The following is an 18,277-nucleotide window of genomic DNA, read 5'->3' as shown; positions in this document are numbered from 1 at the left end:
TCAAGTACAGGGCTTGGGGGGGAGGGGGGGGCGGGGTGTGTGTGTGTGTGTGTGCAAGTGCAAGTTTGCCCCTTCCACTGCCTTTTTGTTCTGTCGAGGCCCTCAGTGGATTGCATGATGCCCACCCACATTGGGGAGGGCCGTTTGCTTTATTCAGTTCACCAATTCAGATGCTAACCTTTTCCAGAAACATCCTCACAAACACACCCAGAGATGATGTTTTACCAGCCCTTTGGATATCTTTTAGCCCAGTCAAGTTAACACATAAAATTAACCCTCCCAGTTGGGCACAAACCTCCAATGTCCTTCAGGGTGTCTGTCGGGTCTCTTGCAGAACTCTGGGTAAACTGTACACTTAACGAAGCCCACACTGCTTCCGTTGTCCTTTACGTTTTTCCCCAAAGGGATGCATTAGGAGGCCGAAGGCTGATGGGGAAGGCACAAGTTGACTGACTTAGAGCCCCCGGACAAGTCGTGAGATTCTACCCAGCGTGCTGGGGTGCTGTGTTCCGTCACAGGGAACCTTGCCCTGGGGGCTGTAAATGATCATTTCCTGCAATAGGATTTGCCAAGTTGATCCGCTCAAGGCAGGAAGCCAGTCTGTCCCTCTGAGATCTTCTGGCATCTCAGAGAACATAGCCGGAGCCAGTCAGAATGAGGGTACTTACCTGGCTTAATCTGATGGTCCCTGTGGAACTGGCCTGAGGGGTAGGTGGGTGGGCAGGTGTTTCTGCTTCATTTCCCCCTGACTAAAGCATCGGAGGTAAGAGCAAAGGCTTTGGAATCAGACAGACTGAGGTTAAAAATTATAGCTCACCAGGGGCTTCTGGGTGGTTCAGTGGTTAAGCATCCAATTTTGGCTCAGGTCATGATCTCATGGTTCGTAGGTTTGAGCCTCACATTGGGCTCTCTGTTCTCAGCACAGAGCCCACTTCAGAGTCTCTGTCCCCTTCTCTCTCTGCTTCTCCATTTGTATTCTCTCTCTCAAAAAGAAATAAACATTTGAGGCGACTGGGTGGCTTAGTCATTTAAGCGTGGGACTCTTGATTTCGGCTCCGGTCATGTTCTCGAGGTTAGTTGAGTTTGAGCCCTGTATCAGGCTCTGTGCTGATAGTGCAGAACCTGCTTGGGATTCTCTTTCTTCCTCTCTCTCTGCCCCTCCCGTTTGTGCGCTCACTCACTCTCTCAAATTAAAACCACAATTTTTAATAAAATCCTTAAAAAAATAAATAAGATAAAATTTTTGCTAGTATCTGAGTGAAGCTATGTGTTAACTTCAACTGGGTGATTGTGTAAGGCCTTGTCCTGCTCTGAAAGTTTAGGGCTCCATTATATCCTCTGTATAACAGGGTAACAAAATGAAGTGTGAAATGAATTAACTGTATTTTCAAAGTCCTCTTTTTTAAATATAAACTTTTTTCTGATTTTTGTTTTTTTATTATTCTTTCTGAAACATGGTCTTTCCTCTTCTAAATTCCAGATTCTTCTTTACTGCCAACCGGGTAAAGATTTATACCAATCAAGAGAAAACAAGGTGGGTCTCCTGTCTGCCCCCAGTTGCTGCCAGAAGATTCACTGGAGTAAAGATTGAGGGGGTGCTTTGCTTCTGGCCTTGTCTGCCCCAGTTTTTTTTTTTGATTTGTGTTTTAACCAACTCTATGACTATAAAAGCAGCTGTTCCCAAATCTAAAAAATAACTAGAGGAACGGGGGTGGGAGACAGAGGTAGAGAAAAACATCTTGGTAAAGTGAACAAAAGCCTGCCCCTGGGAGAAAACCTGGACCCCTGCCCAGCTCTGTCCCCAGCTGAACATTTGGCTCATACCTTCACCTCCGTGACCTCTCATTTCCGTGCCGTCACACGCCTGCCCTTGATCCGTCCATCACTGGGCAGTCAAGAGGCTCGAACGAGCCAGCCGTGTTCTGCAAATGGTCAGGCGGGTTGCAGCTGGGAGGTGATGGGTTAGAGATAGTGATGGTAGATGAGTCATCTAACAAGTTTTACTGAGACGGGAAGGGGGGCTAGCTGAAGATGTGGGCCGACGGGAGGGTTTTTAAAGATGAGAGGGCTATGGGGAGGGTAGCTGGCGCCCCAGAGCCACGTCTCCGAGGAAGGGTCTAGACTCGGGAGCGATGCGATGGTGGAGAGCGGGGCCACAGAAGCGTGGGGCTTGTAGACGTGGCGGGGGAGACAAAAGCGGGCCTGAAGGGTTGTGAGACCCTGGAGAAGGAAGAGAGATGTGTGACTAGAACTGGGGAAGGGAGGGTTACAGACAGAGGAAAGAGTCAGCCAGGAGATGGGGCGAGAGCCCACGGCCCCGACCCCATTGCTTTTCTCTCGCATCCTCTGGCCCCGCTGGGGCGGTTTGTGTTCTCAGAGGCTGCATCTCATGCACGTGTCGTCCCCACTTCTGCCTTCTCCAGAACCTTTGTTGGGCTCGAGGTCACATCAGGGCATGCCCAGTTCCTGGACCTGGTTTCAGAGGTAGACAGAGTCATGGAGGAATTTGACCTCACCACTTTCTACCAGGTAACAAACAGCCTTTCCTTCGCCATCGGCTCACCTAGAACCGGAACAAAAGCATCCTTAAAGAAGCCCTTGTTGGAGGCAGACTGAAGCAAGCCCTCCAGAACGGGCCCAGGTGGAGCGTCCCGAATGCTAGCCTTCAGGGGACACACACCTCTGCCGGGGTGGAGGGGTCTGAGGTGGAATCAGGGGCAGCCCATGACAAGTCCAGCATTTCTTGGAAATCTTGTTATATCTTAGATATGCACACGACTTACCCATTCTACTCTATGGGTCCCTGTTTCTCTCTTTTTTATGAAGTAGTAGTTCTCCCCAATTTTTTTTAGTAAAACTGACACACCAGGAAGAGTTGTAGCTTCGCATGCCTTCCTGCCCCTCGCCCTGTGCCCTCCAGGGGTACTTGAACTCCAAATGGAATTTCAGGTTTTTAAAGGGCTTGATGTAGTCTCTTAATACTATGCTGACGTATAGGAGCAGGAGTTTCAGGAGAGATTATTAGTTATAATTTTAGACAGTTTGGTTTTTGTCATTTCATCTTAGAAAGTATGTCACCTATTGAAATGTTTTAGATGGAAAATAGAGCTGGAGCCTGCGTTCTCTTCCGTGTCCCAGATCCAGTGACTCTGTGTGAAGGAAAGCCTCTCAGAACAGGGCTGCCTTAGTCAGCTGAGGCCACCATAACGAGACACTATAGATGGAGTGGCTTAAACAACAGAAATTTATCTTCTCACAATTCTGGAGCCTAGAAGTCCATGATCAAGGTGCCGTTGTGGTGCGTTTCTGGTGTGGACTCTCTTCCAGACTTCACTGTCTGCTCACTTTGTCCTCACGGTGCAAAGAGAGGAAGCCAGCTTTCTGGGGCCTCTTACACAGGCCTGAACAGCATCCTGAGGGCCCCATTTGGAGAACCTCTTCTAAACCTCATTATCTCCCAAAGGCCCTGCCTCCAAACACAGTTACTGTGGGAGTTAAGGCTTCAGCATGTGAAGGGGGCAGAGGGCTATCTTCTCTTTCTGTGGAGGGTGCTTGGGTCTCTCCTGAAGTGGGCCAGGGACCCAGCAGGGATCCCGTGACAGCACCGCCACAGACCTCGGGTCATGCCTGGGCCCACCAAGGCATCCAGGTGACCATCCGCTTCCCCGCTGTTCCTCCACAGGAGCCCTCCTTCCATGTCAGTCTGGCCTGGTGCGTGGGTGACGCGCGTCCCCAGCTGGAAGGGCAGTGCCTGCGGGAGCTGCAGGTGAGTTGCCACCTTGGAAGCACAGAGGGTCCCCAGGTGTGACGGGGAGCTGGCGGGCCCCGAGGGTTAGGCCTGCAAGCCAGAGTCCCTGGGAAATAGCGCAGTGGGGAGGAGGCCCCTCACTTTACCTTGCTATCGAAGGGCAGCCCCGGGTAGTCCCGTGGCCGCAGCGCCTGGGAGCCTATTAGCAATCCAGAGTCTCTGGCCCCAACCCAGACCTAAGAAGTCAGAATGGCCTTTTAACGAGATCTCCAGGGATTTGTGTGCACGTTAAAATTTGAGCAGCACAGCCCTAGAACACTTTCCTGAGAGAATGCTGTTGGCCTTTCCCGAAGTCCTCGCCCCTCGCCCAGAGGCCAAGGGCTTGGGTGTCCATGGGGGCCTGGCTTGTGTTGGAAATGAGCGAAATGTGCCAGGCATAGGGAGCACCTGCCCTGGAAGCCTTCGTGTCTTGAGAGGCGGGTGATGGCATCTCCCTGTGCCGCCAGAGTCGCTGGTACCCCGCCTCCGGCAGAGGACAGAGTAGGGAAGGCAGTCATGTGGGAATGCGGACCTCACATTGCTAGCATTTCTGTTTTTCAAGGGAGGCCAGAAGTCCAGATTTTTATGTAGAATCTCTGTATTTTCAAATGTCGGCAACTAATACGTATTTAAAAACAAAAAACATGTCGCAAGCCAAACAGCATGTGCAGGCAGGCTACAGCCCCAGGGCCATCATCAAGCAGCCACTTCTGCCCTTGGTCTCGTGCCATGGAGGCAAAGAGCCCTGGTTTCAGGCTCCAGCAGATCCGACCCCAGTTCCAGTGCTCTTGTTCGTAATCCATGGCTCTGAGCATCCTCTTCCTCCTGCGCAAGGTTGGGGAGATAGGACTCCCAAGATTGCAGAGCTGGTTAGACAAGATACCTAAGCGCAGAGCCCAGAGCCTGCACGGCCCTCAGTCTCCCTCCACAGGGCCTAAGCTCTGAAGGATTTGAGTAGGCTGGTCTTGTTTGCAGTGGCCTCTGGGTCCCTGGTTCCCTTTAACGTGACTGTCCTTTCTCGGCTCCCGGTGGAAGAAAATTGTGGACGAGTTTGAAGACTCCGAGATGGTGCTGCGTGTGCATGCCGAGCAGGTCCGCTGCAAGTCTGGGCACAAGTTCTTCTCGATGCCTTTGAAGTGAGCTCCCAGGCCCTTGTCTCGGGCCCCTCTGCAGGCCGGCAGAGATGGAGGAGCCGGCCCCAATCCATGGGGATGCTCCCAGCCTCCCACTGGGGGGCCTGGCCACAGTCCTGGTCCCCCGGTCCCTGGGGGCTGATTCTCTCCTGGCCCTTCTGGGTCTCAGGTCCAGTGCTGCTACATGCGGTCATTGTCAAGACTCACCAGTAGAGGGCAGCCTGGGCTTCCTAGTTCTAGACCTGTGGTCCTGCCCCGCACAAAAGAAAGTAGGATCACCCGGTGAGCGCCCAGACTCAGCCAGAATCCCCACGTAGCCCCTCCAACAAATGGCCCCTCTCCCACATCCTTCCCCCTTCAACTGTTTGCATTTTGATGCCCTTAGCTGCCACCAGGGCTTCTAACACCATCATGCCCTGGCTCTTCTCCACTCACGCTGGATACAAGGTGCTTTAATGGGTCTGTCACCCTCCCTCCTTGAAGTGTGTCACTTTTATTTATTTATTTTTAGTCCCACCCCTCCTGTGCCAGCGGAGGGCATTTCAGGGCCAAGGTACAGACTGCTAATTTGTGGTTCTACATCGTTTTTCTCCGTTCCTGCCTCCCACTCGCCCCCAGCCAGGTGCCTGGGGAGACGTGAGCAGATGTTTCATTTTGGCCCGGCTGGTGGCTCTAAGCCAGGCCTCCAACGCTCTGTGACCTCTGGCTTCTCATCAGCTTTCCCAAAGAGGCGGAGAGGCGCCTTCCCCCAAAGTCCTCTTTCTGCTGCCTTCAGCTGCCTGCTGTGGGCCGCAGGCGTTCCGAGGGGGCCGTGGAGGCAGGGTCAGGGGGCGCCCTGGGCTTTTGTTTCCCATCAAGCCCTTCGCCAGAGCGAAAGGCCGGTCCTCCCCAGTTGTCACCTGGATCTCTGGTGATGGATAAAGAGATGTTTTTATGTGGTGGTCTTAAATGGTGTTCAACAAATGGAAATTGCAGTTTTAATGCCGGCTTTTGTCTGGGACTGCTTCTGTTCAACTAGGTGAAAAGAGGACTCTCCTCTGCCCGCACCTTCCCCAGCCCACCTCGCGGTGTGGAGGGACTCTTGGGATCCGTTATGACTGCTAAGGGGGCCGTGAGAGGCATTGATGGGGTCTTGGTCAAACGACAGTGGGGTCACCCAGCCTCCCAGGCACAAACCACACCCGGCCCAGGGGACAGCCTGTGGCAGGGGGCGGCCACCCCTCGTCAGCAACATTCAGACCTGACACTGCTGTTACCACTTGCTGCCCTTTCTAGGGCCATCTCATCTGTTCTCCCAGTGACACCCCCTGAAAAGTAAGGTGTGGAGGAACGGCTGTGCCATTGGACAGAGACAGGTTAACTGTTTTATCGCTGGTCCACCCTCACCTCGATCTGGCCCCAGGGCTCCTGGGTGGGACTGCTCTCCAGAGTCCCCTCTGCTCCCCACCCCCGCCCCAGGCCTGAGCGAGGGGACCTGTACTCTGATCCCCCTCTGCCTCCTGCACCTCTGCACTTTCTGAGGCAAGTTCCCACTCTGAGCCCGGAGACGCAGGAAAGCCCGTCCTGTGATTCCCAGGCCCCACTGCGCTGATCTCCCACTGTTCAGTCAGTTCTGGATTTTGAGGTCACGCTGGAGAGGGAGAGAAGCCAGGCCTCCTTCCTGGCATGCCAGGGACACAGCGAGCCCTGCAGCCAGCACTTAGCGCCACCGGCTCTGTCCGGATGCCTAGGATGAGGGGGCAAGCCGGGTGTGCAGAGCAGAATCCCCATCCCCGGCTTCACTCTTCTCAGACTGGGAAGTACAAGCGAAGTCACCCAGTTTCCTGCGCGGTCCCATTTCAGGGCCGTGGAGGCCAGCCTCCGCCAGGGCGGGTTCTGTGGGCAGACCTGGTCAGGGACACAGATCCCCCATCCTGGGCACTGGCTCTCGCCAGGAGAGCGGACCACCATTAACAAACCCAGGAGGACTGGCTGGGCTGGTCCCTGGGGAGGATGTGGCCTGGATGGAATTACAGTAGGGCAACCTAGAGAAATGGGCCAAGATCAATAAAGGGCTCTTCAGTGGGGAGTGGCAGGCGGTGGCAGAGGAAGGAAGTAGGAGACTCGCTGAGGGGGGAGGGGGAGGGTCGGAGGGCCGGGCCTCCCTCGGGGCAGGAGGCTAGGTGGCAGGGGCTTGGCGGGAGCCCAGACGCTGCGTGTGCCTGCTGGAGCCGCTGCTCCGCTGACAGTGCAGAAGCAGCTGGGGCTCTTCCATAAGAGGAGATGTGCTCCGAAGACAGAAGACAAGACCAGCACAGGCTGGGGGCCACCCCTCGGCAGGCTGGCTCGGAAGAGAGAGACTGCTCTTGATGGGGATTTTATCACACCACAGAGAGTGCAAGATCAACACATCTGGCCTCGGTGTCCTCAGATGTTCCCTGCAGGGCAGGGAAGTGATCATGGAGGCCTCCCTGGCCCGTTTCCACCTGGCACGCGGCTCCCTCCACACGCCTCTCCAGACCACCCCAGCTTTGTTTCCAAGGAGGAGGGAAACTACCTCGGCTTGTTTGTTTATTCCTAATCTTGGTACCAGGAGCCCGAAGGGCCCACGGTGGGTGGGGTCAGGATCGGGGTGGGGAGGGTGCACTGGGCTTTGTTCCAACCCACAGCGCCTTGCCTTTTTGAGGGGCCACAGTCACTACCTGAGCCAGAACCTTCACAAATGAGGAGGCAAACCCAAAGAGGGGAAACAGCTTGCTCAAGATTGCCTGGCAAATTAGCGCCGGAGCAGCCCCCCAAGCCCAGGTCTGGCTCCTAATCCCCAGCTGTTTGTACAACCCCTCACGGCACCTCGGGGTCTCGGGGTGAAACTGTGCTGTGAAACCACATGTCTATGCTTTAATTCAAAAGGTTCCAAGAAGTGGCACCTGGGCAGCTCAGTCAGTTGAGCATCTGACTTCAGCTCAGGTCATGATTTCACGGTTCATGAGTTCGAGCCCTGCATTGGGCTCTGTGCTGACAGCTCAGAGCCTGGAGCCTGCTTTGGATTCTGTGTCTCCCTCTCTCTCTCCCCCTCTCTCACTCATGCTCTGTTTCTCTCTGTCTCAATAATAAATAAAACATTAAAAAAATTTTTTTAAATAAAAAAAGTTTCCAAGAAAAACAAAAGCCGGGGGAGGGGGGAAGTTCTAGACGAAATGATATTAGCAAAACGTGGGTGACGTTTAAAGCTGGGTGGCTCTGTCGGTTAAGCATCCGACTTCGGCTCAGGTCATGATCTCGTGGTCTACGTGTTCAAGCCCTGCATCAGGCTCTGTGCTGATAGCTCAGAGCCTGGAGCCTGCTTCAGACTCTGTGTCTCCCACTCTCTCTACCCTTCATCTGCTCACACTCTGTCTCTCTCCCTCTCAAAAATAAACATTAAAAAAAAAAAAAAAAAACTGGGTGACTGAGGCTATGGCCCACACAGGTCTGACCTGCCAGTCCCCTCAGGCCTCGGGTGCTGGCCAGGCCTGACAGAGCCACATACCCCTGTCACAGATGGACATACAAACCCACCCGGGAGCCTGGAGGCATCTGCAGGGGCCAGAACCCAAGTATTAGGAGCTTCAAGGTCTAGTCACATGAGATGCCTCCTCCTTAGGTAAGATTTATCCCACGAGAGGAACCTCTAACAGAGAGAAAACAATGGCGAGGCTGCCTGACCACAGGCCTCTCAGGTGGTCCTTGGGCCTCTCTCTTCACTAAGAACCTCCTAAACTCAAACTCTTCTTTCTCTTTTCCTTTTTTTAAAAGATTTTTTAAAGTAATCTCTACACCCAACGTGGGGCTTGAACCTACAACCTGAGTTGCATGCTCTACCTACTGAGCCAGCCAGACGCCCCTCTAACCCTTCTTTCTTAATTGGCTGATTGGTAATAAATACAGTGAAGATTGCAATGCGTTCAGTTAAACAAACAACAAGCCTGTTGTCCATGTCTGACAACCATGATACATTTCAGAGTAAAAACTTTAGAAATTTAGAGCATAGTATATGTACAGACCTGTTAAATCACTGTTTCTTACACCTGAAGCTAATATGACATTGTGTTGTTAACTATACATCAATGTTTAAAACCATTTAGAAATCCATTTCTCAAACGAGGGATCCCACAGAAAAGGGAGTGGAAATGGATACAACTGTCCCAGCCTTTTCTCAGAAGAACTAACGCCTTTATGTGTACTTCCTGCTAGAATCTAGTTTTAGCAAAAAACCTGCTAAATCAGTTTAGCGAGAAATCCCCACCCTTGATAATCTGATCAAACTCCCATCCCCACTACTGCTACCCCAGGTGATATCTGATCGGGGCTGGCCTGCCTCAGCCAGAACCCACCCCAGACTTAATGTCTCCTTTTAGTAATTTTCCATCCACCGATGTCTCCCCCCACCCCCGCCCCCAACTGGCTCCTTGGCTATAAATTCCCCCTTGTTCTGGATGTATTGGGAATTGAGCCCAGGTCTATACTAGAATCTCTTCCCCTATTTGTTTGCTTTTCAGTAAAATCTATCTTCACTGCTTTAACTTCTATCCAACTCTGTTTCTCTTTAATGGTTTTTGGTGCTGTGACCCAAGTCTGAACTACCATCAAACTCTTAGACATGACAATGAGGCTTCACAGTAGCACCTGGGCCTTCTGTCTCCAGTCTGTTTGCTGGTTTGGGTATCCAATGGTGAATCCTACTCCAGAATCCACTGGTCCAGATAAATGCGCCCTGAAGCATGGGGAGGACAGATTCTGAGTCTCAGGATTCTGAGTAGCCTCTGAAGGGGGGTCAGAGTCTTGGGTAAACAGAGGCTGGGTTAGTCCAGGCTTTTCTGATTATAAAAGGCTAGTCTCTGTAAGGATCAGAGACTGGGTTAGAATCCCAGGAATTTCTGTTCATAAGTATAAAGTTCATTAATCAAGAACATAGGAGCTTTTGGGGTGCTTGGGTGGTCCAGTCAGTTAAGTGTCTGATTCTTGGTTTTGGCTCAGGTCGTGATCTCACAGTTTGTGGGATCAAGCCCTGCGCTGGGCTTTGCACTGACAGCGCAGAGCCTGCTTGGGATTCTTTCTGCCTCTTTCTCTGCCCCTCCCTTCCCTGTGCTTTCTCTCGCTCTCTCAAAATAAAAAAATAAACATTTAAAAAAAAAGAAGGGGGCCCTGGGTGGCTTAGTTGGTTGAGCGGTTGACTGCAGCTCAGGTCATGATCTTTGTGGGTTCGAGCCCTTCCTCGGGCTCTGTGCTGACAGCTCAGAGCCTGGAGCCTACTTCAGATTGTGTGTGTGTGTGTGTGTGTGTGTGTGTGTGTGTGTGTGTGCACGCGCACGCGCGCGCCTCTCCCCCACTCACTCTCTCTGTGTTTCTCAAAAAAATGAATAAATGTTAAAAAAAAACATGGGAGCTTTTCAACCAACTGAAACGGTTCCTTAAAGTCCTGCTGACTGTATGCTTGTACAGCAGAATACTGTCCACTGTCTTTCTCATTAGCAAAACTTTACTAAAAACTCTCTTGAGCTACACCGGGCCCTCTGGGGGGCTATAGGGATAGGCCCAAATTAGTCCACCTAAGGGGAGCCCTGGGGCAAAAAGGAACAAAAATCTCTGATGCACAAAGGTCTACTTCGTTCACTGTGTGAAACTGAACAGCAACGAAAGGATTCAAACCTCATTCAAACTATAGACCTTCTTAAACAGTGTCTTCCGAAAATCTATTCTGACTCAACAAACCCCTAGAACTCCCAGCACCCCCGTTTTCCCCTCCTAGTCCTCCTTCCTATCCGTCATGCTCTAGAATATTCTTCCCCAACACCACCCCAGCCCTTCGAAGCCCTGTAACTGTGAGGTGCACCCCCATCTCTTGTGGAGGAAGCCCAGGGTGGAACCAGTACCCATTCTCAAGCCAGGCTGATGCAAGGGACGCCACTTAAGCCTTTACCTCAGTCAGAATTAACATGTCATCATCAAGGACTGTCCTAATCCCTGAAGGAGATGGAAAAGATTCATTGAGTACTTCAGGATTGTTCTGGGAGCATGCTCTCCAGACTCCCTGACTTATGTCAACTTATCCACCTATGTTTTGGCCTTGGGGATTGCCTCCCCTTGGTTTGGAAAGGCCAAAGGAATACCCTACCTGAAGGCCATCAAGAGTCTCAGACGACCCCTAACTCCCATTAGAAAATGAGGAAAGAAAAACTACTAGAAGCCGTCCCTCAGGTCTCTCTCACCAAAACTGATTGGTCATGTATTCAAAGTTATAAACAAAGACATGAAATGTGCCCATTAATCAGAGACAACACGGAAAGAGCACTTGGGGCTGGAACTGCCTTACCAAACAGCCTCAGCTCTGGCCACAAGCTTTGGAAATGGTCTCAGACTAGAACCCCACGACACAGTCCCAAGAAATAACATTAACTGGCAAAAGGCAGACATGTCTAAGTGCCAGACATTAGCCCAGTATTACGAAGATACTATTTCAAAAACACTGGGAAACCCAGAAGGCAAGCTTATGGTAATGCAGTTAAAACAGTTAGTAGGACCTGAAAATGTTAGTCTATGGCAAATTCCGAAATCAGGGTCTCCCGTTGATCGAAACACTTGCTGAAATTGTAAGGAAAAAAGGAAGTAGGGTCTGCGAGTGCCAGGCCTCAAGAGGAGGGGAAAATCCTGAGTCCCCTCATCACCAGAAAACAGTTGACTCTCCTCCAGTGCCCTCAACTGCCACCAAACTCACAAGAAATAACCCTCCATGTTAAAGGGCACCCACCACCCTTCTCATTGACCCCCCTGCCGTGGCAACACATTCTACCCTCAGCACCACACTGTCTCCTGCCCCCCTTCCTCAGAGTCACCAAACTTTACCAGTGGTGAGTTTTGATAATTTACCTCGTAATCTGCCCCTGTCTCAACCCTTACTATTTCCATGAGACCTTTTAAAGCTCAACACTACTTCCTTCTCAGTTCTGTGGCCCCGGAAGCCTGTTAGGAAGGAGTCGTCTCATGAGTTGGGATATAAAAGCTCATCATGCGCTGGAAGGGCTCCTTCCGCAGATCCCTGACTCCTCCCCTTCATGTCTATGTCAGCTAATAGCTGTGTCTGACTTCCCTGGGGTCCTTTGCCCCTTTCAACTAATACCTACATCACTGAATACTTAAATAACTATTAGGATTCCTTCTTCTTTATGGACAAAACAAAACAAAACAAAACAAAAACCCACACAATTCCACTAATGGGAACGCATATAGAGACAGAACCCCTTCAGGTAGAAACAGATCTTTCCATGCCCCTCCCCAGGATTCTTCAATATCATTTAAAGCTAGCAGGACTTGAGAGTCTCCACCCAAGAATCCAAGGTTTATTAGACAAAAAACCTTCTAATCCCCACTTCTAATCCATGTAATACTCCCACTTGGGCCACTAAAAAACCCAAATGGGCAAAAATATCAGCCCAAGATCTGAGATCTGTCAATAAAACCGCTAAACCCAGATCTGCCTCGGTTCCTAATCCTAACACTAACCTGTCTGCTATTCCTTCCAACCCCTAACAGTTCCGTCTTCAATTTGTGTTCCGCCTTGTTTAAAAAAATTTTTTTTTATGTTTTATTTATTTCTAGGAGAGAGAGAGAGAGAGAGAGACAGTGTGAGCAGGGGAGGGTCAGAGAGAGAGGGAGTCACAGACTCTGAAACAGGCTCCAGGCTCTGAGCTGGCAGTCAGCACAGAGCCCGACGCGGGGCTCGAACCCACGAACCGCGAGATCATGACCTAAGTGAAAGTCGGACGCTTAACCGACTAATCCACCCAGGCGCCCCTGTTCCGCCTTGTTTAGCATTCCCCTTCATAAGGAATTCCAATACCTGTTTGCCTTCACCGGGAAAATAACCACCATGTACTTGGACCATTGTGCCCCAAATCTTTACCGAGGCTCCTAGTACCTGTCACACACCCTACATGTCAGTTTGAGGGAATTAAAATTTCCAGAAGACTCCACCTTAGTCCACCATGTGGATGACTTCCTTCAACGTTCTGAGTTATGGCAACTCCTGGACACTGGATACCTCCTTAAGGAATTAGCAAGAAAGGGCCTCAAAGTGGCCAGAGACAAACTTCAGCTATGCTCTCTGTGTGTCTGATATCTGGGTCATGGTATTTCAGCTGTAGGTAAAAACTATCTTCACAGACCAAGGCTCCCCTAGTCAACATTTTCCTCTCCCTGAAAGAAGATGACAACTAATAGGTATTTGGGGTCTTCATGGGATATTGTAGGATGTGGATATACCTACCTTCTCTATGATTGCCTCACCCTTCTATGCCATGACTAAGGAGACTTCCCCAGACCCAGGAGTCTGGGGCCCCCTATCCAAAGATGCTTTTGAGAACCTTGAGGATTCTCTCTCTACTTTCATTTCCCACCCTTAGGCTTACCGATTACTCCCTGCCTTCTTCTTTGTGCATGAACAGAAGGGTCATGCTCTCAGAACATTATCCAAAAAGCATCATGGTCACCGAAGACCTCGACCCAGTGGCTAAGGCATACCCCTTTACCTATGAGCTGTGGCTACAACCACCAAATTTGTCCGACCTACCTCTGATTTAGCATTAGCTCATCTTTTGACATACATGTTCCTCCTACTACACAAACCCTATTGCTTGATGAAAACACAGTACTTTTCTGCATCTTGACTTACCTCTTATGAAATCTTACTATTTTCTCCCTCTCACATCACCAAACGTCACTGCCAAAACTCTGCCACCTTTCTTCCCTTACCAACTAATGAGATGTCCCACAATTGTGTCCTTAACACTAGACCATGGTTCTGTCCTCAGTAAGATTAATAGAACCCCTCAGTCCCACCCCCAATCCCTGCCCACAAACACATTGGCCTCATTCTCCATACCAATGGCTCCTACCTCTGAAAGGAGGATGGGGCCTTCCAGTCTGGATATGCCATCACTGATCAACATAAACCTCTAGAATACTGAGCCCTGCCAAATGTCAAATCAGCCCAGGTTGCTGAGTTAATTCCTCGCACCGTGACTTGCATGAGAGCAAAAGGAATAAAGGTTAACATACACTGATGGCTGCTATGCCTTTGGGATAGTACATGATCCCGGTACGTGAGACAGTACTCCTGACAGGAGGCAGTACCCCAGTCAAAAATGGACCCCAAACAGCAGGACTTCTAAAGGCATTGGTTGGGTTTTTTTTTTTTTAATGTTTATTTATTTTTAAGAGAAAGAGAGAGAGAGACAGAGCGTGACCAGGGGAGGGGCAGAGAGGGAGACAACAGAATCTGAAGCAGGCTCCAAGCTCTGAGCTGTTGGCATAGAGCCCGATGCAGGACTCTAACTCACAAACCATGAGATCATGACCTGAGCTCAAGGCTGCCGCGGACCGACTGAGCCTCCAGGCGCCCCTAGAGGCGTTGGTATTATCTCAGCAGATTTCTATGGTAAAAACCGAGGGACACAGCACAGAAAATTCAGAGGAGACCTAAGGAAACGGATTGACTGATAAATACGCTAAAGCAGCAGCCTTCCCCCTGACCACCCAAGAAATCCAAGCAGTTTCCAAGCCTCGGGACTATGACCTTGCCTCCTCTTTGAGGACCTAAGTCTCTGGTAGGATTATCCACCTTCCCTTGTGTGAGAGAGAACTATTTTAGGATGACTCCTAAGGAAATCATAAAAGAAATCCACATGGCCCAAAGGATAGCTTCAGACTTGGAAAGAATGGGATGGGGAAAAGCTGGATATCTAAGCCATTCGGGTAGACTTTGGACACACCAAGAGGGCCACTCCACAGGCCCCACGTTTATCTCTCGAGTCCCTGTGTGTGGTTTATACAACACAACTCACGTGGAAAGGGACAAAATGCAGGATACAGTAGACAAACAGTGCTTTGGACTATTTGACTTGTGTTTTGACCCAGCAGTTGCCCCTTACGTCAACTGCCAGAAACATAAGCCTGGAAAAACCATAAAGGTGCGGCCAGGAAGGGAAGCCTGCTGCCCCCACTCCCGTTTCCATTTTTTTTTTTAATTTTTTTTTTTATTTATTTTTGAGGGAGAGAGAGAGTGGGAGCAGGAGAGGAGCACTGAGAGAGGAATAGGGAGAGAATCCCAAGCAGGCCCCAGGCTTATGCAGGGCCTGATGCGTCATCAAGGCCCTGGCCCATCACCCCAGAGGAAAACAAGAGTCTGAAGCTTACTGACTGAGCCACCCAGGCGCCCCTCTCCCTCCACCATTTTTTTTTAATGTTTTTTTATTTATTTCTAGGAGAGAGAGAGAGACACAGCGTGAGCAGGGGAGAGTCAGAGAGAGAGGGAGACACAGACTGAAACAGCCTCCAGGCTCTGAGCTGGCAGTCAGCACAGAGCCCGACGCGGGGCCCGAACCCACGAACCGCGAGATCATGACCTAAGCGAAAGTCGGACACTTAAACCACTAAGCCACCCAGGCGCCCCTACCCCCTCCACCATTTTAAACCTTGCAGTTGCATCCTGAGAAAATCCCACACCTACTCCAGTCTATCTTCACAAGGGGCCTGTCTTATCCATTGCAATTTTATCACGGGCTCCTTTCTGAGAATGTGTATTCATTGTTACGCTTACCTAGCCATCACTAGTCCAATATAAGGCCCGCCTCCAGCCACTCCAGAGTTCCCTGGAGATCCCTCATATGAAAGAAAATATTGCCACTGCCTCTCCTACCTAGTTTCTCAGAGGGAGCCCATCCACCACAAACCATCTCCAGACAAATCTTTTTCCCCATCCTCAAAATTAGCATGCTTTGGTTATTCTGACCAGATAATTATTTCCATGACCCATGGCAAATTCCCAATGATTCGGATTTTCTTCTGGGGAACCCAAGCTTATCGCGTGTTACCTGCCAGCTGGGCCAGATCTTAACACCTTGCCGGTTTTACCAACAATCTCTTCATCGTACTCTATTTTCTGCAATCTCCTTGCATTTTTTTAATGTTTATATATTTTTGAGAGAGAGAGATTAGAAGGGGCAGAGGAGAGAAGGAGACACAGAATCCAAAGCAGGCTCCAGGCTCCAAGCTGTCAACACAGAGCCCGATGTGGGGCTCAAACTCACAAACTGCAAGATCATGACCTGAGCTGAAGTCAGAAGCTTAACCAACTGAGCCACCCAGGCGCCCCTCCTCAAGTTCTTAAATGATCTCTAAAACAATCACCCCCTCCCTCAGGGTCACCTGGCTCTCACTGTAAGAATAAGAGGCATGCACAACATTGCAGATCCCCCTATGTATAGGTGAGCTCAGTTCCGGGGAAGGTGAGGTCACAAACAGCTACAGAACTGGGCCTATGTTCCATCCAGGACTTCACTACTTTTTGGGGAGACGTTTGCCACTTTTTGGTACCACCCCCAGGAATCTATCACTTGAAGTTAGATTCAACAACAGAATCATCTATTCACAGCTGCCGAAGCCATTCACCTTGTCTCTGGATAATCTCATGGGCCTCAGATCCGTGACTGGCCAACTAGAAGAAACCCAAGTGGGCTGTTCTCCATAACATCAGTGCCCACGATGTGACCTGGCTACAGAAGGAGGCACTTGAACAGTGGTCAGATGCCAACTACCATGGCTTCCTCTCCAACAACCTACCTGACACCATTGCCACAACCGGGAAGGGGCGAGAGCTGAATGAAGAAATGTTTTACTGTCACTGCGTTCACGCTGCCAAGGAAGGACAACAGGCGCTGGGGCTTCCGGTAGATCTCTGAAGGTCTGTGAAGTTGGGGACCCATACTGGTTCCATCTCTAGTCTTCGTCTATTTATCTTCAAGGTATCCTTCTCATTAAATGTCTTGTGGGTCGTACAGGACAACACTGATCTACTGTCAGCAAGGTTCTAAACAAATAAAAGGTGACCACATGAGGAAAGGAGAATTTCTAAGATTCTTTGCTTGACCAAACTTTTGTCAGGATCCCCTGAACCCTCTCCCCAGCCAGGCCCTTCTGTGCACTTCCTTCTAGAATCCAGTTTTAGCAAGAATCCTGCCAAGTTAGTTTATCCAGAATTTCCCACCCTTGAGATCTTATCACACTCTCATCCCTAGTACTTACCCCCCAGGTAATATCTGGTCACCCAGCTGCCTTCAGCCAAACCCCCCAGACTCCATGTCTCCTTTTAGTCATTTCCCATCCACCAGTCCCCACCCCTTCCCATTCCACTTGCTCCTGGGCTATACACCACCCCCTTGTTCTGGTTGTATTTGGAATTGCATCCAGTTCTATACTGGACTCTCTCTTCCCCTACTGCAATAATTTTTTGAATAGAATCTTTCTTTGCCAGTTTACCTTCTGTTTTCTTTCCCATTTTTTTTCTTCTTCACCCGCCAGGTTTCTGAACAGGCCATTTGCAAGCTCAGCCAGATCTCTGTCTGATCTGGGATCTGATCTGATCTGTCTGATTCCAGGAGGTGAGGCCGGCTGGGCCACCCGAGGGCTTACTCTAGAGAAACCTCAGGTAAGGAAGGTTCCCCAGGGCAGATCATCACCTTCATCTCCTGACCCTGGGGCCAGTCTGTAGGACCAGGATTGCCCTCGGTCTGGTTGAAGCCTCTGGGGACTTTAGACCACAGAGGACCCACCACACCTCAGGCCTTCTGCATCCAACCAGATCTCAAGCTGCTCCTGCAATAGAATTAAATCTAGCACTTTCAGCTCTGTGCTGTAGAAGTTTTGCCCACTGGCCCTTCACCTTGTGGAACCACATTGTTATATTTCAGTTGCACAAAACAGTGTCCTCTGCTTGGACTGTTAATGTGTGGAAACAGCCCAAACATACCTAAGCCTCAGCCGCCCTTTGCCCCACATTCCAGATAAGGACATGGAGGCGGCAGATAAATGGCGATGGTGAAAAGGGCAACTGCCTCCCTCTGAAACCTGTGTTCTGTTGACCACGCCGCCCAAGCAAGGTACCCAACCTCACCTGGTAACTGAGGAGAGTCACTCAAAGGCCAAAGGCATCCTGAGGCTTTTGAAAAGAGACGTGGGGCCAATTAACCATTAGATTTTTTTCCCCCCCCCCCCCAACACACACACCTGACAGGAATCTTGGGTCCCTCTTACCTCCTCCTTGACCACCGCAGCCTTAGGATCCCTGCACACCGGCCAGATGGGAGAAAGAAGAGTCTCTCTCTCTCTCTCTCTCTCTCTCTCNCTGGTCCGACTCCACCTTCCGCACCTGCCACAGTGAAGCCCAGGGCTGAGGTACCGCCCAGGCCCCCGCCCCGGTCCGTGCGCAGAGAGAGCACTGTCCCTTTAAGGCGGCGGCGGCGGCGGCCGCGGCGCGCGGGGAGGAGGGCTGGGAGCGCCCCCTGCT

At 50.7% G+C, this 18,277-nt stretch overlaps 1 protein-coding gene across 1 annotated transcript in view; it reads left to right on the top strand.

The window, feature by feature from the left end:
* USB1 (U6 snRNA biogenesis phosphodiesterase 1) overlaps window positions 1–5,907 on the top strand; it is a 13,291-nt gene extending 7,384 nt beyond the window's left edge. Inside the window, exons 3-6 of the mRNA XM_077751388.1 lie at window positions 1,481–1,534; window positions 2,424–2,529; window positions 3,683–3,766; window positions 4,823–5,907. Coding sequence (XP_077607514.1) covers window positions 1,481–1,534; window positions 2,424–2,529; window positions 3,683–3,766; window positions 4,823–4,927 — 349 coding nt within the window. The 3' untranslated portion in view covers window positions 4,928–5,907. The remainder of the gene's footprint in view (window positions 1–1,480; window positions 1,535–2,423; window positions 2,530–3,682; window positions 3,767–4,822) is intronic.
* The last annotated feature ends 12,370 nt before the right edge of the window (window positions 5,908–18,277 follow it).

Source organism: Crocuta crocuta, unplaced genomic scaffold (assembly GCF_008692635.1).
Source record: "Crocuta crocuta isolate KB4526 unplaced genomic scaffold, BGI_CrCroc_1.0 scaffold124, whole genome shotgun sequence".
NCBI classification, from domain to species: domain Eukaryota; kingdom Metazoa; phylum Chordata; class Mammalia; order Carnivora; family Hyaenidae; genus Crocuta; species Crocuta crocuta.
The sequence above is the reverse complement of the archived record's forward strand: the minus strand, read 5'-3'. Positions and strand labels throughout refer to the sequence as shown.